Here is a 23,137-nt window from a genome sequence, read left to right on the forward strand (position 1 = left end):
GTAGAGGCAGAGCTCACTTAGCAGACTCACTACCTAAACCATCTTGTTCACTCCAGCAAGTCCTAGGAGCTTTGGAAGAAAACTGTCCTATGCTAGTGAAGAAATCCCCTCATTGGGTCATCATGATGAATTTTCTTCATCCGATAAGCTTCCATCTCCTCAGCAGTGACCTACGAAAGATGGAAAATGTATTAAGAAACGAAAACCAGATTAGAATGCAATGCATTGGCACCAACTTCCTTCTTAAACAACAAAAGAGTAACGAAAAGCATACCTCATCATTCCATCTGACATTATATTTGCGCTTTCTTTCATCTCTCTCTTCCTTCTTTCTTTCAAACTCCTGTGCAAGCCAACAAAGTCCTTGCATAAACAATTTCATGTTCTCACAAGGTTGATAAAAATAAGAACCCCAAAGTCCAACACTATTTCATAGTAATAAAAAAAAATATCCTAAGTTTACATGGAACCTGGATGGTAGATCCAGCATGTTGAAGGCTAAGGATTAATTAGAAAGAAAAAGAATTCTAGGGGCTAACAAATTATTTTGGTTTCTAGTTTCAGACACCAAATGGTTATTTATCCCAGTAGGCAGTAGGAGTGCATGCTAGCCATTCTGACATTGGATATGTGGAAAATCTCTTAATAAGCCGCAATGTCAAATTTATTAGCTATCTTAACCATATGGTCCACAATGTACGGAGCTCTTACCTCAGTTTTTTTTGTCTTCGTCCCTGTAAAACAAACAGACATGACTTCCAAACAATTTCTAAAGCACCATTCTGACATACAGAGATGTTGGTCTCGATTTAAAATATAAAATATGATCACATAACACACACAAGAAGTCCACAAGGTTTCTGTAAGAGACACCACCACATGATAGAAAATAGCATTGGTGCTGGAATGTGTCTGGAGCTTGCTCTTTCAAATTTATTAGTAGCTTTTATTAAAGGGCAAATCTGTTTGTAACCAACCGGACTAGACTTATTTAATCACCTCACTTTACTTACCAATCTTTGAAGACAAGGATGATTTTTGTAATTAAACCCCCCCCCCCCCACCTCCTTCTCCCCCCACCCCTCCATCTGTCCTCCCCACTACTACCCCCTCCCCTGCAATTCCTACCGCCTCACCCCCTCCCTACAACTCCCTGCCACAAAAACTGCAACAATCCCCCATGAATTCGACATCTTCAACCAAAATCTGAAACAGATGTGCATGCCCCCATTGATGTATTTCTGGTTTAACCTTTCTTATCATAAGGAAGGCACTAATAAATAGCTGAAGTTATTTATGTAATGTAATAAGAGAAGAAGATGGGGGTTGGGTAGCTGAAATGATTGATCTCTGATATCTCCCACCATTTACCTTCTATTCATTAGTGTTAAATTCCTCCACTATAGGGTTCTCGCTATTCTCTTCTATTTGGATATTGTCATATAAGAAATCACCCTGTAACCTACAAATTTCCAAAATCGTTTACTAATATAACTTTTCTATTTCCCTCGCATAGGAGAAGCTAGCTTTTATGCCACTTGTAGATTGGTGAGGGACCAAATCATTCTTGGAGTGGAGCTGATTGGTACAATATCTAGATTTCAGAGTTGAGCCAAAGAACAGGGGCTCCACCCAACCTCACGCTCCATATATCTTTATATCCAGAAAACATATAAAAAAGGGTCTTCCTAGCCCCGCCCTGCAACCTCACCTTTATTCCATCAACCCATCTCTTACATTGAAAATTTTAAAAAAGGGGCTCTACCTCATCTTGATGCAGTATCAAGCCTGAAGAAGATCTCTCATGCTGTTTTGGTCCACATCAGAACTAGAACAACCAGCAGGGTCAAGAACCAGCCTCAATTAAGCCCAGCCGTGGGTTAATCTGGCCAGGGTTTGTCCCTGCGATATTATTGCTGGTGGGGCCCATGAAGTCGACTCCAAAGAACCACCAGACCTGAGTTTAATTTTCTTAAAGTGTCTTTTCATTTTCCTAGGCTTACTTAATGAGTTGATTTCATAGGAGTCCAAGAGTTTGTGTTAAGTAATTAATTTTACTTGGTATTAGTTTCTAGGTAATTTAATGTTTTATGGGAGTTAGGTTCTAGGTGAGTACTTAGATTAGGATAGTGTGTTAGTCATTAATGTTTATTGGTTTTTTTTAAGAGTTATTAAAGTCCAAGAGTCATTTTCTTCTTTAAATACCCATGTATCCAACCTGTTGTAACATGTTGAATTGAATTATTGAATGAAACAAAAGTTGGAGCCTTGGTGGCCAGACCTGCCTTGAAGCAGTCCCCTTCCCCTCCCTCACGTTTTTGGTGAGTCTTTCCCCTTCCCCTCTCCCAAATCTTGTTTTTCTTTCTCTCCCTCTCTCAATCTCATTTCTTCTCCTCTCTCTCTCACGATATTCCCTCTCATCTCCTGTCTCTTCTTCTCTCTTCATCCAAGATCAGAATCTGATTTTGAAACCTTGTCTTCTCCCTTTATCCTATCCCTAACCTCCCTATAAACTAGATCTGTCCTCTCTATCACAGAGCTGAACTATCCGCCTGCGTCACATCCCTTCTTGTGCTCGAAATGTCTTATCTGTAATTGGACTTTCTAAACATAGAACCTTCAATGTGTGACCATGTGAGAGAGGTGGAGTGGAGTAGGAGCCGCAGCTTTAGAGAGAGAGAGAACCAGTGAGATGCCGGAGCGGCCATTGTTGGATCCCAGGATTCTCTGACAAACAAAAATCTTTATATTGGAGATTGCTATGAATAGAGAGTAACAAAAGGACTGACATCTCACAGTTAGGGTTGAGTGTAACAAATTTACAATTTTAGCCCTTCTAAACAATTGACATGTCATAATATGGGGTCAAAAAATGTATGGTTACAAACAGACGCACCACCCTTTATTAAATTCCAAATAACTTTGATTAACTTTATTTTTTAACTTCAAATTCTATATATTTTTTAATTCATAAATTTCAAGAAAGACAAGTGCACTAGACCCACATCTCACAGTCAAGCACTGGAATATAAATATAAAACAACTTAAACAAGAATTAGAAGTCAAAAAATAAGAACCCTATGTTACCTTCTTTAGTGCTTCAACAAGTTGTTTCTGGTCAAGCACCAAATCATCTGGGACATCAGTGCCCCAAGTAGCAAGCCTTTTCTCCTCCATTGGTGTAGGTATCTCTGTGTACATTTAGGGATGCTACAATAAGGCTCAGATCCAGACAATCTAAAATAGTTGAGTAGTGAAATTTCACCTAAAAAGAAACTGGACCCCAACACAGTATGGCAGTTAAATAATTCTTGTTCCCGAGAAAAGCAAAATAAAGCTCACATACTAACCTTCGGTTGCCTTTTTACGAGCAATATTAGCCCTCATGAGATCAGTTGCTGCCTCAGCAGCTTCAATTCCAGCTGCACCTGTGCAGTAACTATTGCGTGTCATCTGCTTGCAGCACTTATAGCCCCACTGGTGATCCTTCCACCATGAACCCCAAACGCTGGTATGGTTATTAACGTAGACTTCTTCATATTTGCTTCTAGGAAGAGATGTCTCCTGCAAAGCAGCATAACTCACAGTTAGCTTCCCAGTTAAAGCATGGAGGACAACTTAAGGAAACAATAGAAATGCAGATGCAGTGTTGTACTGTCATGGTTCATAATGAGCAATACTCCTCACATTGTGAGATTTGTGACTAGACAACATCAATTTCTTATACAAAGTGTGTTGAAGAGAAGAGGAACAACTGTGTCTAGCAAACTGAAAATTTTTATTAGCTTTATTATCTACACAAAGTTGTTAGACAGTTATAAATTGATGTCGTCTAGCAAAGTATCGTACTGTCATGGTTCCTAATGAGCAATACACCCCACATTGTGACTAGACAACATCAATTTCTTATACAAAGTGTGTTGACGAGAAGAGGAACAACTGTGTCTAGCAAACTGCAAAATTTTATTAGTTTTATTATCTAGACAGTTATAATTTAAAACTAAGAGGGTGGGCCTTGGTGCAACTGTAAGGTTGCTCCATTGTGTCCAAGTGCTCACGGGTTCGAGTCTGGAAACAGCCTCTCTGTGAAAGCAGGGGTAAGGCTGTGTAATGAAATTTAGGACATCAAAACCATATATAGACCCCCAACACACAAAAACATAATGAACCAACCCAAGTCCTATGTGGATCATAAATTCAACGGAATATTTTAGATGAACCATCTAATGCACAATGGACAGGGACAGAAGCTTCCCCCTCTTGAGAATATAATTAGATGCACTGGACCAAGTGAACTCCTGTTTTTCTTACCAAATTTTGTGAATTTCATCCCTCCTCTTCCCTCAACAAGACCAAACCCCCTCCCACCCTACACCCACATACACAGAAATACGCATATGGGTTACACACAAGGGTCATGAGCCAAACACCATCTGTTGTACCTCCTCTTGCAATACACCATCCAATCTATCAGCCACTTCCTTAAGACTAAGCCCATTGGCTCATTCATCATTGACATTCCTGGCAATCTACCTGGCATTAACTTCCTACCACTATATCATTAGATTCCCCATAATTTCTAGATGATAAACAAATTCATATGACTACTCCCATCTCTTCTTGGCATTTGTTCTTCCGGCCTCCATCATATCTACTACTGAAACTCATGCATTTATTATACTTGCATAAACCCTACTCACCCAGACAGTCAGAGAGAAACATATACACATTTCCAGAAGAAGACATGTAACTTGTCAATGTCAATCGTACCTGGCCCTTTATGATTCTACCGGCACGATCGTACTCAACCTCTCTCACTCTGCCCAAGTAGAAGCTCCATTGGTAATTCTTCTTCAGAAGCTGCATTACCATACTTCTCCATAATGGTATCTTTCGTTTTGAACTTCAACTTTTCCTTAATAACTTTTTAGTTCTTAAAGAGCAGTTCAGCTTGAGAGGGAGCTGCCTGCATATGGACATCCTGTCCCTTTTCGAAGGCCTCCCAAGCATGAATATTGAGCTGCTTGAAGTCCAATGCCTGGCCACTCACTCTATCTTAGTTCTACATCTTACAGTAAGATGTAAGAATGTGTTAATAAGAAAATGCAAAGTTCCTAGAGCACTCACTTCATAAAATTTCTCTTTTGGGTCAACATCTGGAAGAGGATCCTCACGCATAGACCGGGTTTTAGGGTCATAGTATGCAGAATTGACATCAAGATTCAAAAGATACTTTGCCGTGTCTTCACGAATACGCAAGTTCCTACAAAAATTGCTTCAGTTAAAACGACGTACAACACCAAACAACAGAACAAAAGAAACTCCTTCTCCAAATTGGACAAGCCCAATGAGAATTATCCAGAAGCACACTATTTTTGTGAAGTATAAAGTAAGTATTTCAGATTCACCTAACAGTTCCTGTGCTACCACCACCAGTGGTGCGCACACGCTTCTCAACCTTAGCGAAATCCATTTGCTTGCTCTCATCGACCTTGGCTTCATCAACATTCAGAGCATCTTCATCATCTTCGTCATCACTAACCTCACCCTCATCATTCTGGTTATTGTTCTTCTCCTCTATTTTCTTTACCTGCTGCTCTTTTAGGTATTTCCTTCTGGCCTCATCTCTCTGCTCATATCGCTCAATAACACGGGCATAGGTTACAGGATCATATCCATTCCATCGGTCACGTTTGCCATCATAATCCAGCTCAAAGGTCTCAATCTTCTCATCAGGAGCAATGTGCTTGTTTGTCCATTTTGCTCCCAAGTTTCGAGGCCTTTCCATACATGACTTTGAATTATGTGTCATTGCCCCACAGCTGAAACAAACAAGAAACAAACAAGTAAGCAACTCAATCAACCTATATAATAACAAAAGTACCAATGGAGAAAGAAGCTGTTCCAGTGTATAGCAATTATCAACTTAAACCAACATTTCAAGAACTTTTTTTTTTTGGTAGATTTCTGATCTCAAAAACACATGCTAATAAAAAAAATGTACATGACTTGATAGAATTTGAAAATTCCTCAACTTTTTAATGCGGATCTACCATGTAGAACTAGAAGTGATAATTCAAAAACATAAATACTCAAACACGTCCAAGAAAACATGTCCCAGAAAAGGGAATTCTGTAATACTTTCTGACGACTGCTCAAAAAAAATACATACAACTAATAGACATGCTTATATATCAGATCTGTGAAAGTAAACATGAATGGCAGTCAATCCCTCATTCAGCACAATGGCAGTATGGCTATACTGTAATGCAAAAATACAAGTCAAGATATTCTCAAACAAGGAATATATGGGATTGTTTTGACTGCCCTTAGCTACATCTCAAATTGAAGAAAGAACAAGCAAAAAGGAGGGATATAGGTTATTCTCACTTGTCACATGAGCCCTTTCTATATTTATCAGCCTGATATATTTTCGCTCCTCTGTCATACCAAGCTTTTGTGTAATTTGGATCTGATTTCCATTTCCTTTGATGTTTTAAACTCTGATTACAAAAGATGGATCAGATTTTTAACCAGCATAGGATTACTTCATCATTCAACATAAGGAGAAAAAGAGAGAGAGAGCAGACAGACAACATACCGGCCTCTCTGCAGTGAGATACCAAGGTGCTGATGACATGTACTGAGGAATATGTGGGCTGATTTCTTTTCCATCTTCATCAACTTCTGCTGGTGCAAGCCCAGCTTTACGTGCCTCTTCCAATTCTAGTTGCTTCCGATGATCCTCACTAGATTTAAATGCCACTGCAATGTCCCCCAAAATATAGTAAGCAAAGTTCCATGACAAACAATGGAAATACTGGAGTTGGCAATAACTTATCCAATACTCTTTTTTTTTTTAACCCTCTGATAGTAGACCCCAAGGAATACTCAATTTGTATTCAATCTTAATTATGGATTGAGGTATTGGTATGGGGGATCGTATTGGTATCAGTCGAGGCCGATACCGATGCCTGGCCGATCCTATATCGGGTATCAGTATTGGATCAAGAATAAAATCGGGACCGCTACCAATATCTCAATCCCCTGATCTCAATAGACCCAAACTTTACTCTGTACATGTTCTATCATCGAAATCTTGAAAACCCCACATGGGAAGCAAGATAAACCCTAATAATAACGTCCTAAATTCAGTTAGGTCAATCCTAAAACCCTAGCAATTTTAATAAAATCTAGGATTAAATTCCAAGGAAATATCGAGATAGGAGGAAAGCTAGCTTAAATTTTAGGGTTATTTATCAATTATCAGCAAAAAAAAAAAAAAAAAAGGAAAACGGCAAATCCAAGAATTGTTCCTCTTCGATCGATGAAATTGAAAACTAGAAGTGAAATGGGAGAACAGGAAAATAGAGAAACAAAATCGACTTCAACACTGAGAATTAGAATCCATACCTAATGCCGGTGCCATGTCCGGCCCTTTTGCAGAACAAACCCTGTACAAGAAGATTGATGGCTGCTCTCGTTATTTTTTTTCGTGCGTCTATTTGGGAGGTAACTGCGTTTTTCGACGGAAAGGTATTGGCAATCAAATCGACCTCCACCGATCACAGGCGGGAATCAGCTAGAACCAGGAATTATATTCAGCCTACCGCGATCCGAAATTCTTTTAAAGAAAAAAGAAATTCGGAAAATATGTTATTTCCTGCGTGTGGGAATTGCCTGACTATGAGTCTTTTTCGACGCTGGTTTCGACCGGTCAGAAATCGATATATGGTCGAAATCAGGGATTTGTTGTCAGCCAATTCGAGGTGGTGGTTTGATTACACCCAAAAACAAAAAAAAGGGTAATGGTAGTGGTTTAAGGTTTACAAATTTTTTATCCAATTTTTATATACCGTGTATTTTTTACATTTTAAACACAATGCATCTCCGCTCGTTTGCGTGTTTGTGTCTCCGCTCGTTTGCGTGATCTCCTTCCATCAACAATGAAACTTCTTTCTTCTTCCATTATTCTCCTGCATTCTTCATGATTCAATGGCCTCTTCTTCTTCTTCGTCTCACCACTCCCTGGATCAAACTGTGGAACGATCCACTTCCTCCTCCCCTTCCATCCTTCACATCTCTACTACCGCCTCCAAGACTTTCTCCCCGAGACCCCATTATTCCACCCTCCATCACCCCAAACCCTGTTACACCAAGTTCTTCCCACCATGACACCATCGCCGGCCCCAAACTCCATCACCCTATGTCCAGCCCATCGAGACTCCATCACCCCAAACTCCTTCTCATCCCTATAATACTGCACTCCCATCTGCTACTGACGCTGCATTATCTGATGATGACACATTCTCTATAGATGATGATTTAGAGGATCGTATTGCAGCGGATTATGCCTACTGCTTGGTTGGCAAAACAATTGTGGATAAGCCATATCGAAAACAGTCTATTTATGAGGGTTTGCTACGTGCTTGGAATACGTACTGTTAAGCATATTCAAGTACATCCCTTAGAGGCTGATCACTATTTGTTTAAATTAGTTTGAACATGAACTTGATATGGATCGATAATGTACTGCTTGATGGACCGTGGACAGTCAATGGTAACTTGCTTGTTCTTGAGAAGTGGCATGGTGTTTTGAACAACTCATTCACCCATTGTGATTTTTGGGTTCAGTTCCTGGATGTCCCAATTGATCTTCGTTCTACAGAAGTTTTGTTGGGAGTTGCACGTAAGTTTGGAACACCACTGCTCTTAATGGAGACTTGTTATTTTTTTGGTAATGGTATGCGTACTATTCTATTCAGATTCAGAATTAATATGGATATTCGGAAATCACTACGACCTGTGATTCATGTTAAGAGGCGAGGTGGAGTTCGAATTTCCATTCCTGTTGCTTATGAGCGATTACCACATTACTGTTTTTATTGTGGTTTAATTGGTCATGATTCTCAAAAATGCATTTAAGTTCTTTGTAGATAAGAATGCCCATCGGCAGGTTCATGGTTGTACTCAAGTGGAGGACTGTTCTTCTGCCCCTAGTGCTCGACAATTAGAGCATTCAAGGAAGCTTTGGTCTGTACGTGGTTGGTCACGCTGCCACCACTGATTCAGTCCGGCAGGCACCCAGCGGAGAAGACGACGGTAATTGTAACCGCCCATGTCTATCTTCTGAGTTCTAACTCCTATCCTTCATGCACAGGTGGTTTTCCTAGTCAGCAGGGAGTTAATCCTGGACAGCCTAGTCAGCCAGTATTTTTTAAAACTAGGGTTAATTGTGCATCAATACCATCGGTTATGGAACCGGTACTGCCACATCATTCCACCTTCATGGCGCAACTTGCTGAGTTGCATGCACAATCAGGTCAATCTATGTCTTTGCCTGCAGATATGACCCAACTTCTATTATCGGTTCTTCCGCATCTATCTACAGTATCCTTGGAAGCTGGTACTCAAGGCCAGCGTTCAACTCTGGCACATGCTCCTAATGTTTCATTACCTCTAATTAATTTCCAACCGTGGGATGCCTTCGGCGATGGATACTACTGAAGTTCATGTTGGGAATGTTTCAAACTCCTTGTCTATTACTGCAGGTGTGGAGACAAATAAGCGGCCTAGCTCGTCTTCACCTGATCGCTCTCTTTCACTGGAACTCGATATGGTTCCTACCCCCGTGGTGGCTAATGTTGATCGGTACCACGGGCAGCAATGAAGTTCATGAGTTGGAACTGTCAGGGAATTGGGAGGCCCTTGACAGTTCGATATTTATCTCAACTCTCCCGTGTTGATAGACCGGATGTTGTTTTTCTTATGGAGACCAAATGCAAGCGTCCCCAGCTGGAAATTACTAGGCGACGTTTACATATGGATCATCTATTTACTGTTGAACCGATTGGTTTATCTGGTGGCCTAGCACTGCTTTGGCGAAATCCAATTGTAATTGATATCTTATCTTCCTCTCCACGTATTTTGGATGTTACAATTACTGATATGGCAGCTAATTCTTTTTTCTTGAGTTGTGTTTATGGAGACCCTATCAAGGCTTTAAGGCCGCATGTGTGGAATTCTTTGATTTCCATTGGAGTACAGCGCACTCTGCCATGGCTCTTATTTGGGGATTTTAATTCCCATCTCACTTGGCAAGAGAAGAGAGGAGGGCTGGGGAATGACTCTAGGGATATGTCCCTTTTTCAAGGTATGCTAGATGAATGCTCATTGATGGATTTGGGGTGTCATGGACCCCAATTTACTTGGTGTAATAGATGTACTGGTGATGCTAATGTACAGGTTCGTTTAGACCGTGCATTATGTAATCATGCTTGGAGATTGAAATTTGAAGATGTTTTTGTCACAACTAAGACAAATATTGGGTCTGATCACACACCTCTTTTTATTAACACGGATGGGCGACGTTTTGGAGGAAAACGGCCCTTTCGTTTTGAGTCCATTTGATTTAAACACCCTGATTGTCCACTTGTTGCTAGTGCTGCTTGGTCTTCTTCTGTTTCAGGTTCTCCATCCTCTATTTTGGATCAGAAATTAAATGCTTGTAGACATGACTATATTCGGTGGAATAAGGAGGTATTTGGTCATGTTCAAAGTCATATTACTAATCTCACTTCTGAGATCATTAGATTACAAAGTGTGCCCTTAACTGATGCTATTAATTCTGAACTTCAATCTCTCTAGCGCTTGCTTGATAATGCTCTTGCTAATGAAGAGGAATTATGGAGGCAAAAGTCTAGGATCTCTTGGTTGAAAGAAGGAGACAAGAACACTGGTTTTTTCCATGCTTCTACTCTACAAAGGAGGAGTTATAATCAGATCTTACAACTGAAGATGCCGAATGGAGAATGGACTCAAACTGATCAACAATTATATCAGCAGGTTCTTGATCATTTCAATTCAGCGTTTCATTCAGAGGGTATTGATTTATCTTCTCTTGATACTATTTTAGATTTGGTTGATTCTTGTGTCTCACATGCTACAAATGACATGCTATGTGCGGCCCCTTCTTTAGATGAGATGCGAGATGCATTGTTTGCAATGAACCCACTCAAGTCACTTGGTATTGATGGTTTCCCACCAGCCTTTTTTCAGAAGTACTGGGATATAATAAAGGATGATCTTGAGTGAAACTTTGGTGTGTCTTGTGCCAAAGACTTTACAACCTGAGTTACCTGATCAATTCAGGCCTATTGCACTATGTACAGTTGTTTGTAAGGTTGTTACAAAAATAATTGCATCAAGATTGAAGTCCATTTTAGATGATATTGTGTCACCCTATCAGTCTGCTTTCATTCCTAACAGGGCCATCTCTGATAATGTTTTGATTGCTCATGAGCTCTTCCATTACATCAATAAAATGAAGAAGGGCAGAAGAAACTAATAGCATTGAAGCTTGACATGAAAAAAGCATATGACAAGTTGGAATGGCCATTCATTAAACATATGCTACTGAAGTTGGGTTTTTCATCACATTAGGTTAATATGGTTATGGCTTGTGTATCATCGGTTTCCTATCAAATTCTTATCAATGGAGCACCAAGGGGTACTATTATCCCTTCTCGGGGTATTCGTCAAGGAGATCCTTTATCACCAGCCTTGTTTATTCTGTGCCCACATGCTTTGAGTTGTTTGCTTATGAAGGCTGAAACTACAGGGAATATTAAAGGCATAAGGGTTCGTAATCGAGCCCCACCGATTACTCATCTTTTGTTTGTTGACGATAGTCTCCTTTTTGCTGAGGGTAAGGTAGATGAGTTGTATACTTTGAAGACCTGTTTGGCTACTAATTGTAAAGCATCTGGCCAGGAGATTAATTTGAAGAAGTCCTGTATGACCTTTTCACCAAATACACATCCTCAAATTAAGAGGTGGTTTTCAAGGATAATGAAGGTGCCATATGGATCTGGACCAAAGAAGTATTTGGGACTCCCTGCAGATTTTGGTGTTTCAAAGGCAACCTTATTCCAAGATCTCTCTAATAAGGTGCGTTAAAGGGTTGAAAGTTGGAAGTCTAAACTTCTCTCACATGCTGGTAAGCAGATTTTATTGAAATCTGTGGTATTTTCTATGTCGAACTATGCATGTATGCATTTCAAACTTCCAGCCTCAAATCATAAGTCCTTGCGTCAAATGGCTTCTAATTTTTATTGGGGTGACACTGATGGCCGACCAAAGATGCATTGGATCTCTTGGGAGCGACTTTGTCTTTCAAAGGAAAATGGTGGTTTGGGATTTCATGATCCCTCTCTTCATAACAGTGATTTATTATCAAAGGCGGCATGGAGATTATGGTCTGACCAAAATAGCCTTTTATTCCAGTTTTTTAAGGCAATTTATTTTCCTCATTGTGATATTTTGGCAGCATCATGTGGGCAGCATCCTAGTTGGGGTTGGAGAAGCCTTATGGAAGGAAAAAGGGTGTTGATTGGTGGTTTGTGTTGGAGTATTGGAAATGGTACTCAAGTGGATATTTGGTCTGATGCCTGGATTCCTACTTCTAGTGATTATAAGATTACCTCTCCTAATCCAAATTTACCTTGGTTAAGGAAGGTTGCAGACCTAATTGATCAAGCAACACATACATGGCGTAGTGATGTGCTTTCAGCCTATTTTAATGATGCTGATATTGGGAGGATATTGAATATTAATCTGTCTATTTTTGACCGCCATGATAAGTTGGTGTGGGTAGCGAGTAAGAATGGTGTTTTTTCAGTCCATAGTGCCTATCATCTTCTCTCTAATCAAGAGGCTACTCACCATCTGACTCTTGCTACTTCATCTAGGTTACATTCCTGGAGTACTATTTCTTCAACTGTTTGGAAGTCAATTTGGAAATGCCAAACTTTGCCCAAGGTTCAACGCTTCTTATGGCGTGCTTGTGCCCATGGTCTTGCGACTGAAGACGCCCTAGTGCAACTTAATGTTCATGCAGATCCACTATGTGTTCGTTGTGGGGAATGTGAGACCGTTTCTCATGTTCTTTTGGGATGTTCCTATGCTCGTGCGGTGTGGTTTGGTAGTCCACTTGGTTCTAACTATTTATTGAATGCTAATCTGGATTTTTCGGATTGGTTATCAGCATAGAAATCATGGAAATCATTCTCCACTTTGGGGAAGAAGGAATCCAAATCATTGATTACTCTATGTAGCTTTTTCTGTTGGCACATATGGCTATCTAGGAATGATTTGGTTTTTGGACGCAAGACTTGGCAGCCTAATGAAGTTATTTCAGCAGCGATGAGGGCATTTCATGAGTATAGTGATGTACATATGGCTGGCCTTTCTGCTCCTGCAACACCTGTTGCATCACCTCCCCAATGGTTAGCGCCTGTAGCAGGTACGGTGAAATGCAATTGTGATGCTAGTTATTCAGCACCTTTGGACAGGGCAGGTGTGGGTTTTGTATGTAGAGACCACAACGGTTTGCCGCTAAAAGCTATCTCATGTCCATCTTCTTTCTCGGATATTATGGTTGGTGGAGCTCTTGTTGTTCGGCTGGCGAAGCAAGTGATGATTGCAAATGGTTTTGAGAGGGTTGTGATTGAGTCTGATAATAAGAGTCTTCTTACCTACATTGAGAATGGTGGCGGTGCGGCTCCTTTGCATGTTAAGATTCTAGTGGACGACATCATTTACCTTTCTTTATCTTTTGTATCTTGTTGTTTTGTTTGTATTCCACGGGAGATTAACAGCGTTGCTGACTCCTTGGCTAGGAGGACTTTGTCGTTAACATGCACGACTGAATGGCCCCTATCCTCTCCATGGTTGTGTGAGTTGTGTTCCTCACTGCCTCTATGAGTTTATGCATGACTATCCTCAATAAAGTCTTGTTTACCAAAAAAACACAATGCATGAATTATTTTCATAAAAAAATACTCTCAAAATGGTACTTGTAGAGTTGTAGTATTTTACCCAAGTTTATTATTGTACACTAAAGGATCAGATACAATATACACTAGCCATATTGCAAATACTAAGTTCACATATAGTTAAAGTACAAGAACCCTAAATAATTCATGTTAATCAAATAAAACAATAAGGTGCTCAACACTCACTCAATTCCATGCAGAGTTTCTTGATGGGTCTAATCCACGAGTTGCGTATCACTAAAAATTTCAGAGTTGTTCCTCTCAATGTATCTCATGACATGTTTTTGGGCTCAATTGTTCTGATAGTCCATAACTACCCATCTATAAGCCTCATCATCAAATTTGATTTTTGGGAAGGGAACACTATTACCTTTGAGTTTGAAGGTTCAAACACTGGATTAATCAAATTGATGCAGCTTATAGATGCACCAAACAACGAAGCAACACGAAGAAATCTGGAGTCTTGAGCAAAACTAGTTCTCCCAATGTCTAAACCAGCAAAATAGAGTTAGGGGTTGAAATTTGGGAGAAATGGCAAGTTTCGATCGAGTTAGGAGACTTGTATAGATCAACTCATTTGGTTCAACCAAGTTTCGACCAGTTTCGACCGAAACCGAGATATCTTAATCGAAAACTAATAGAAACTCATTGAGTTACGGGGTTCTTTAAACTCCACTGCTATCTCATTTTGATTTCTTACGAAACCAAGACTTAGTACCATGTGCCTAACACAGAACCATACTATTTTAAACTTTTAGACTTGGACAGGTATACTTTGTTCCATCGTCTAGCTTTTAACGGCAAACGGACAATGCAGTGGAGTTCAGTTCCTTTACACGCATGTACAGTGTTGTGCACATAAATTTGAGACTCAGGCTAGCTTCTCCTTTATTTTAAGGGAGAAAGAACGCTAACTTTTGTTGTGTGTGTGCGTGTACCTGCGCCAAACACAACCCGACATGAAAAGACCGTTGCACCCCTGGACCTTTCCACCTCTTAGGGGGTGTGGCGGTCTTTTAACGTGGGGTTGTGTCTGGGCGCAGGTACACGCCCACACCCAGCACCGGTTGGCGTTCCTTTTCCCTTATTTTAATTTCAGAAAGAAAAAAGAAAGGGTTTTTTTCACGTACCTCCCCTGAGGTTTGCCTTAATTATAAATACATCCCTAAGTTTTGGAAAATTCTACGTGCCCCCCTGAGGTTCTTAAAAGTTAACACACCCCTATTCCGTTAGTTTAGGTCTGACAATGTTAAAAACAATGGGCAAACCGACAAAAATGCCCTTCTAAGAAAAAAAAAAAAAAAAAAACCTGCTAAACATCTTCCCCAAACCATTTGGGAAAGATGAGTTGCAGGTTTTGTAGGGAACGTTGGAATTCTTGAGTACTCTAGAAACCCAAAGATTTGAAATCCAACCCCTTCACTTGTATAAACCATATTCAAAACAATTATGAACCACATTCAAAACAACTGGGTTAGATCTGAAACTAAGGGAATGGGGCTGAAAAACTGGGTTAGATTTGAGACTAACGGAATGGGGCTGTCATCCTTGGAATTCCATATAGAGGCATTCAGGAGGAAGACATCGGCACCAGCGACGTTGAGTGATCGGGCGGAGAAGAGGTCGTTCAGGCGGACGACGAGGTGGAGTGGGGTCTCCCTGTGAGGAACATCACGGTGGTCGAGCAGAGAGGAGATTTGGTCAGCGAAGCCATCCAACTCTCCTGCCAGAACCTTGCTTGTGTCCCATACCGCCCCATAATTCCTGCTCATGGAACTCCAATTTGAAGAACCTTGATGGCTGAATAGTGTGTTTTTTGGCTTCCATCGAACCCCATTGTTTTCATATTTCCATTTCTCATCTGCTTCCTCTTCAGCTCTACTGACTGAAGCTTCAATCCCAACAAAGATTTCATACCCTTTCAACCTCCAATCATGGCTACCAACCCACCTCTGCCTTCCATTCCAGCCAAATCGCCGGCAACTGAATCCATAAGCCACCGAAGCCACCCAACCCTCTTCTCCGTCCGTTTCTGAAATCCCAAAAATGAGACTCATAATCACCAAATCCCAGCTACAAATTTCATTCATTGGAATTTGTAGAAATGGGTTTTGGTTTGGGTTCTTGGAAGAATTTAATCAAAAGGAGAAAAGAGGTTCAGTCGGTGATTTCAGATAGAAAAGAAAATAAAGAAGAAATAATCAGAGGGGAAGAAGAAGAATAGAAGGAAGAGAAACAGACGCAGAAGACACACCCAATCCCTTTGATTATCTCTATTTGACCCTCTTGTTGAACTTGCATCCTGTTCATGCTAGAAACCATGATCACCTTCTCTATTGTCGAACTCTTCTCCATCATGGTCGTTTTCATCATTTGGAATTTTGATTTCTGACAAACGAAAAATCAGAATCACAGAAGAAACAACAACGATTAAAAGATATGAACAGCACAACTGGGTTATACAAGTGAAAGGTGTTGGATTTCGAATCTTTGGGTTTCTAGACTCCTCCAGGATTCCAGTGTTCCCTACAAAACCTACATTTTTTTTTTTTTTTCCTTCTTAGAAAGGCATTTTTGTCAGCTCACCCCTTGATTTTAACACTGTTAAACCTAAACTAATCAAGTGTAAATGTGTGTTAACTTTTAAAAACCTTAGGAGAGCACGTGGAATTTTCCAAAATTAAGAGATATTTTTATAATTAAGGTAAACCTCAGGGGAGGCACGTGAAAAAAATCAATCATGACATCATTACTTCTCAACAAAATCTGTTGAAGTCATCGAACCAAAATTGGAAACATTGGCTTCCAAGCATGTAGACCCGGGAAAATGGATCGCTCACCGGGAATGTAGACTACGGAGTTCATACGTGTAGTAGCGGTGGCCTACTTTGGAGAGACCCTTGCCACGTCGACAAAATCTAGAGCACCAGTTCAAACGGAATACACTTTTATATACTCACTGAGCGTACTTTAGCAAAGCTGCTGCTTGGGCGAGCTCTATAAATAACTTCCTGCTTCTATAATTTGGTGGATTCTTCCATTTTACTTTTAATCTAGAATTCTAGATAAACTTTTTTGTTTTTCTTCATCTTCATCTATGGCGAAGGAACCAGTTCGTGTTCTTGTTACAGGAGCGGCAGGTTCAATAAAAGATTCCTCACTCTCATTTCGCATTTCTGAGTTCATTACACTACTGCAATCTCGCATTTTGTACTTTCTTTTGTATTAATCGACCGAAGTCTTAGTAAAAATATGCTTTCAGCAAGTTATGTTCCGTGAACAGATGTGATTGTTTTATTTGATATTAGTTGTGGTTCTTAATTTCTTCACGTACTTGATATTGACAAATCTGTACTGAACCGAAATGGGATTTTAATGGAATCTGCGATAAAATTGTGTAATCTGAGTCATCGGTTTACACTTTTTGATATTCGGAAAGTATGAGCTTTAAGCGTCCCAAATGCACGGATTTTGTAGCTAGGATCTTCTATTACCTTAAGCACGGTCTGAAAGACCTGACGAATGAAGTATTCGATTATAGCTCCTACTTCTAACTAGGTTCCGATTCTTTTTTAACTTTATATCCAATTGACCAATTGCATATCCTTGTGAAGTTTTGAGTATTGGCTAGAATTTTAATAGATTATAGAGATTCTTTTTCTGGTATTCAAAAATTATATTTTATTTTATTTTTCAAGTTGGAAATTTATTAGGGGCATAATTAGATTCTGATGTATCGTCTGTTCCTAAGTTAAACTTGAATTGGGCTCATATGGAATCCTCGCATATTGCTATATCATGAACGGTCTTAAAAGATCAGCATTTCATTTATCCAAGTCTACTGCTTTATTTGTTCATTTAGTTTTTTGGATGGGTAAGTCTACTGCTTCTTATCGTTCTGTTGATTTATCTGGCTTGTGAGGTAGTCAGTTATCTGGTTTTGTAATTCTTGGAATACCTTATCTTTTGTTTTGCTGAATATCGAGACTAGGATAACCCAGTGCTCAGCTCCATTGTGTGATTTCCGTTGTTAATTATTTGTTGCGTGTATACATATTTGATATCCGGAGTTCCCATATGGCAATGTTTTTGGGGAATATTTCATGATTGGCATTGGCTTTTCTTCCAGTAGTTGACGAAAATTAGTTGTGATATCAACTGTATGTATGTTTTCGCTGGTTCATTGGATACAGAAAGGATCATACCTGTTCTCAGTAGGATGACCAGGAGCATTTCCTTTGTATTAGCCATATTGCTTTCAATCTTGAATAAATTCTATTTTATGGCAGAAATTCTTTTACTTGACCACTTTCTAAGGTGCACTTGAATTTGCATTACATCCAAAGCCATGGAAAATTAATTCTCCGTGTAAATTTTTTTTATTTGATTGTGGCTATTTTTACTTTCATTCATTTTATTTCATTTTTATTTATCAATGATAATTTTATTTCACTACAGTTCTTTTTTTTTTTGGTTCATTAGGTTAACCTTGACCTTTATTTTCCAATTCACGTTCTCCATCCCAAAAGATAGTCTTGTTTGAGGTCTTTCAATGTCCAAAAAAGTTTGTCCATTGTAAAACCAAGATTTGAAATTTTTCTTAATTATTTTATAATGCCCCTATTTAAATTCATATGTACATTTATTTACACCCACTTACCACAATTGACTGGGGGAAACATTAGAAAAAAGGTTTGAAGCAGTGGGTGGATAATGCATTAATGACACCCTCTCCTATGGGTTTTGCCAAACAAGATAGTTTTTGTGGGACCCTGCTGTAGCGGGAGCCTCGTTCACTTGGATGCTCTTTTTTAATAGTCTTATTGTGGGACAGAGGAAGTATATGGATTTCCCATTCACAATCCAAATATAACTGAGTTCCTTTTATTTGTTTATTATGGACTGAAGTGCTTTTTGTTCTTTTAAAATTTTGGTGATGCCCTTGAATTTTGTGGTGATTTGTTGCTGAAGATATGTCATCATCCTGCATCTGACTATTTGTTACTGGTAGCAATAAAATGAGCTGAAGCTTTTCCAACACCATCCCTTCACATGAATTAGTGTCACAGAGCTCATAACCGAGTTCAACAAGCTGAGCTGCATTTGGTCCAAATACGTTCATGCTCCTTCAAATAAACCTAAAATCTTTTTGTTTTACAGGACAAATAGGGTAGCTGACCCCATTAAGTTGGGATAAGGCTGAGTTTGTTGTTGTTGTTGTTTACAGGGCAAATAGGGTATGCCCTTGTACCCATGGTTGCTAGAGGGATCATGCTGGGTCCCGACCAGCCTGTAATTCTCCACATGCTTGATATCCCACCTGCTGCGGAGGCCCTGAATGGAGTGAAAATGGAGTTGGTGGATGCTGCATTTCCTCTTCTGAAAGGTAAGTTTCCTTCCCTTCTTATGAAATACTGCACAAAACAGTGTAAGATCGATATTTGGATCTTTGTATCCGATCCATTGTGTCTTTTATTGAATAGAGAAAGAGATCTCAGTGGACATTTTTACCAGGTGTTGTTGCTACAACCGATGTTGTTGAGGCATGTACTGGGGTCAACATTGCAGTCATGGTTGGTGGTTTCCCAAGGAAAGAAGGAATGGAAAGAAAGGATGTGATGTCTAAAAATGTATCCATCTACAAGTCTCAAGCCTCAGCACTGGAAAAGAATGCATCTGCAAACTGCAAGGTGTTAACTTTATTCCCTCGTGTTTCTGTGGTGATTAAATACCATCTTTTAAATATAGATTTTTCTTTTTCTTTTTATTGGGGTAGAGGGGGGTGGGGAGGAAGTTGGTAATTCAAACATGGCAAATTTAAGATACCTTCATGCATTTTAGTCAAAAAAATTCAATTAGGTACTGTGGACTATATTTCTGTTTTCTGTTAATTGCAGGTTTTGGTTGTTGCCAACCCAGCAAACACGAATGCCTTGATCCTGAAGGAGTTTGCACCATCTATCCCTGAGAAAAACATTACCTGTCTGACAAGGCTGGATCATAACAGGGCTCTTGGTCAAATCTCAGAGAGATTGAATGTACAAGTATCTAATGTTAAGAATGTGATCATCTGGGGAAATCACTCTTCAACCCAGTATCCTGATGTCAACCATGCAACTGTCAAAACACCACCGGGAGAAAAGCCTGCACGGGAGCTTGTTGCCAACGATGAATGGTCAGGACAGAAATCCAAACACTTTTGTTTATTATATGTCTGCTGTGATTTTTCCATGGTCTAATTTTAAATTTTATTCTTGAAGGTTGAATGGGGAGTTTATCACCACCGTCCAACAACGTGGTGCAGCAATTATCAAAGCGCGAAAGCTTTCTAGTGCCTTGTCTGCTGCCAGTTCTGCTTGCGACCATATACGTGATTGGGTGCTTGGAACTCCAGAGGTGGTTTTTCTTTCTTGGGGAATTACGTTTGGGGTGGGGGGGAGGTTGCTTTTTTCCTCATATTTATTCCTCTTAATTCTATTTCCACTGCACTAGGATTGTGGTTCATACAATTTAGTGGTTTGGTGTTCATTTGTTGGGATTCCACTGGGGAGGGGATGTTTAATTTGTTATGGAGGATCTCTTACTTTTTTCTTTTTATGTGCACTTTAGGGTACCTGGGTTTCCATGGGCGTATACTCTGATGGATCATACAATGTGCCTGCTGGCCTCATCTATTCTTTCCCTGTTACTTGTCGCAATGGAGAGTGGAAAATTGTTCAAGGTAAGAGCATGGACAATAAAACATGCTTTTCTCAATTTTCCTTTGGGGATGTGACCTAGTCTTTTTATTCCTTGTCCCCATTATTTATGTTTTTTTTTTTTAATGAAATTGAAAAATCCCCATTATTTATTTTAATGTTGGAGTATGGTTACTGAAACATGCTCTTCTATTCTCCGCTACTCTTTGGTGCGTTTGGTATGCATTCTGGATCGATTTCGCATTCTCGGATGATAAAAATAGTTGTTTTTATTGTTTGAGAATGCAAAATTGACCTACAATGCATTCCGAATGCATACCAAACACAGCCTTTATGTTCATTGGTAAGCTTGCTAGTTCTGTACAATGTAGCACAGAATCAGAATAGTATATCTAGGTAGCCATTTTTATAATGGCACTGCCTCACTTTTTAGGAGGAACCAGTCTAATGCATTTTGATGTTACTGCTATGTTGTAGCTGCATCTAATAATGCATTAATGTAATTAGAAACAAAATGAGTATATATATATCTGCTGGCAGGAGCCTTGTGCACTGGGTATGCCCTTTTATTAACTTAAAGGACTATTCATGTTTTCCATCATTTGCCTCCTTTTTATGTTTTGTTCTGCCTGTAAAGTAAACTTAATGCAGTCAGGTCTCACAGTTCTCAGTTAAGAGTATGTGAATTCCAACTACAGAACAAGCCCATGGGTTCTGTGTGATAGCTATGCAAAGAACTTAACAAAATTATGAAGAACAGAGCCAAACAGAACCAGAATTCTGACAACTAGGATAGATAATTTGATAGAACAGATCTGATGTATCAGTTAATAACAGAACCCAGTTTTAAAAAGTAATTAAAGGATAACAGATCTGAAACCACCCTTATATCAGAATAGGCAGAGAACAACACTCAGGTTTAGTAGTTGAAATACCTTACTCTTAACAGCAGAAAACATCTGCCAAGGAAGAAGATCTTCTGCTACTTCTTCAGTTGCTGAAACTGAAGAATGATATGAAAGAAAGGAGAGGAAATAATAGAAGATAGGGACAAAGGAAGAAAACTAAGGGAGAAGACAGATCACAACAGAGAGGAATGAGAATAGGCAGATAGGCGGATTGATGAGAAGGGGAGAGGGGAAAGTGAGATCCTTGTGTCAGAAAATTAATTTTTTATTCAGTCATTACTCAATTGAGGGGGGCACATGTAAGTAAAAATAATAAAGAATAAGAAGGCTAGTGGAAGTAATCTTCGTAAACATGTCATGACTCGTACTAATGTAATAAGTTAACTCAAATACTGCATAAAAGACCAACCCATGTTTTGACAATGGGACTCACACTTTGATAGTTTGATGGAGAACAAATATAATATTAAAAAGAATATAAGTAGAAAAATACACCTGTTAACTAATCCCTCACTTATCTTATCTACTGTCGTTGGGCCTTGTTTGGGGCCTTTGGGCCCAGACCTGAACCCAAATGCTTGCAGCATGGGCTTGATTTCTTGGGCTTTGGTTTCCAAATCTCTCATGCTTATCCAGCCAGCATCAAAATCTGCTGTAATTTATGATTCAACTCAGCCTTATCCCAACTAAATGGGGTCGGCTGCATAGATCCTTTTTCTCCAATCAGCTCTATTCAAAGTCATACTCGTTACTAATCCTAAAGTTATGCCTGTCTTTCCTAGCCACTGCTCCTAGAGTTATTTTAGGCTTACGCCTGGCTCTTTTAGATCCTTCAATTTGAATCAAATCACTTTTCCATACTGGAGCATTCGAAGGCCTTTGTTGCACGCCCATACCACGTTAAACAACTTCTGCACAACGTATCATTTATCGAAACTACTTCTAAATTACCTCTAATTTGTTCATTCCTTATTTATATTTTAGTTTACCACTCATCATAGTTGTCACAGCGTCTAGGAAACCCAAGGCGTTGAAGGGGGGCTGGATACAAGGAGACCAAAGCGCCCAGACACCTAGGCCACGCCTTGACAACTATGCTACTCATCCATCTCAACATCCTCGTTTCAGCTCACTTTTGCATGGATCCTAAAACTCTGCTGTCTGTCTAAATGTTTGCAGTGTGAACTCTAGTGAAATATTGGAGTTTCTCTTCTTATTCCAACCAAGTCAACTCATCTCTGAGAGTTTTTTATCATCCATCATAAAAACTTGGAGCTTCAACACTGAGAACCCATGTAAAGTCTTAGTAGTACTTTCCTCTGCTGTCATCAAATTTTTTCTGCAGCCATCAGATCTAGATATTACAAATAGACGAAGTGTTCCCTGCGTGTGTGTGTGTGGGCCAATGGGAGTGCGCACATAAGCATTAACAGGGGGTAGCATTTCCACCTTTCATGGGGGTGGGGCGGTCATTTTACCCACCTCTATATCTGTCTCCTTTTTCTTGTTCTGATTTATTTTTCTTTCCATCCAATCCCAACAACTCCAAGCAAAATATTGGCCGTGTCTTGTTGGGGGGGAGGGGGAGGTGAAAGCAAGAAGTTGGCTGGACTTCAACTTTATCACAGTGCATGTTTAGGCCTTTTATTGTGTTAGTTCTTGGAATTTGCAATTCTAGTTTCTGTACTGATTAACA

The 23,137-nt window shown here is 39.6% G+C and overlaps 2 protein-coding genes and 1 pseudogene across 2 annotated transcripts in view; 1 reads left to right on the forward strand and 2 right to left on the reverse strand.

Moving 5' to 3' along the window:
• Positions 1-21,180, reverse strand: LOC122659314 (annotated as a pseudogene).
• Positions 16,839-23,137, reverse strand: part of LOC122659296 (transcription factor MYB4-like) — a 17,497-nt gene continuing 11,198 nt past the window's right edge. The window contains exon 5 of the mRNA XM_043854427.1: positions 16,839-16,849. The gene's annotated coding sequence lies outside the window, so the exon portion shown is untranslated. The remainder of the gene's footprint in view (positions 16,850-23,137) is intronic.
• Positions 16,899-23,137, forward strand: part of LOC122659290 (malate dehydrogenase, cytoplasmic) — a 6,444-nt gene continuing 205 nt past the window's right edge. The window contains exons 1-6 of the mRNA XM_043854420.1: positions 16,899-16,975; positions 19,063-19,221; positions 19,350-19,525; positions 19,733-20,010; positions 20,096-20,231; positions 20,445-20,556. Coding sequence (XP_043710355.1) covers positions 16,933-16,975; positions 19,063-19,221; positions 19,350-19,525; positions 19,733-20,010; positions 20,096-20,231; positions 20,445-20,556 — 904 coding nt within the window. The 5' untranslated portion in view covers positions 16,899-16,932. The remainder of the gene's footprint in view (positions 16,976-19,062; positions 19,222-19,349; positions 19,526-19,732; positions 20,011-20,095; positions 20,232-20,444; positions 20,557-23,137) is intronic.

The sequence above is a fragment of the Telopea speciosissima genome, chromosome 1 (genome assembly GCF_018873765.1).
Source record: "Telopea speciosissima isolate NSW1024214 ecotype Mountain lineage chromosome 1, Tspe_v1, whole genome shotgun sequence".
Lineage (NCBI taxonomy): Eukaryota > Viridiplantae > Streptophyta > Magnoliopsida > Proteales > Proteaceae > Telopea > Telopea speciosissima.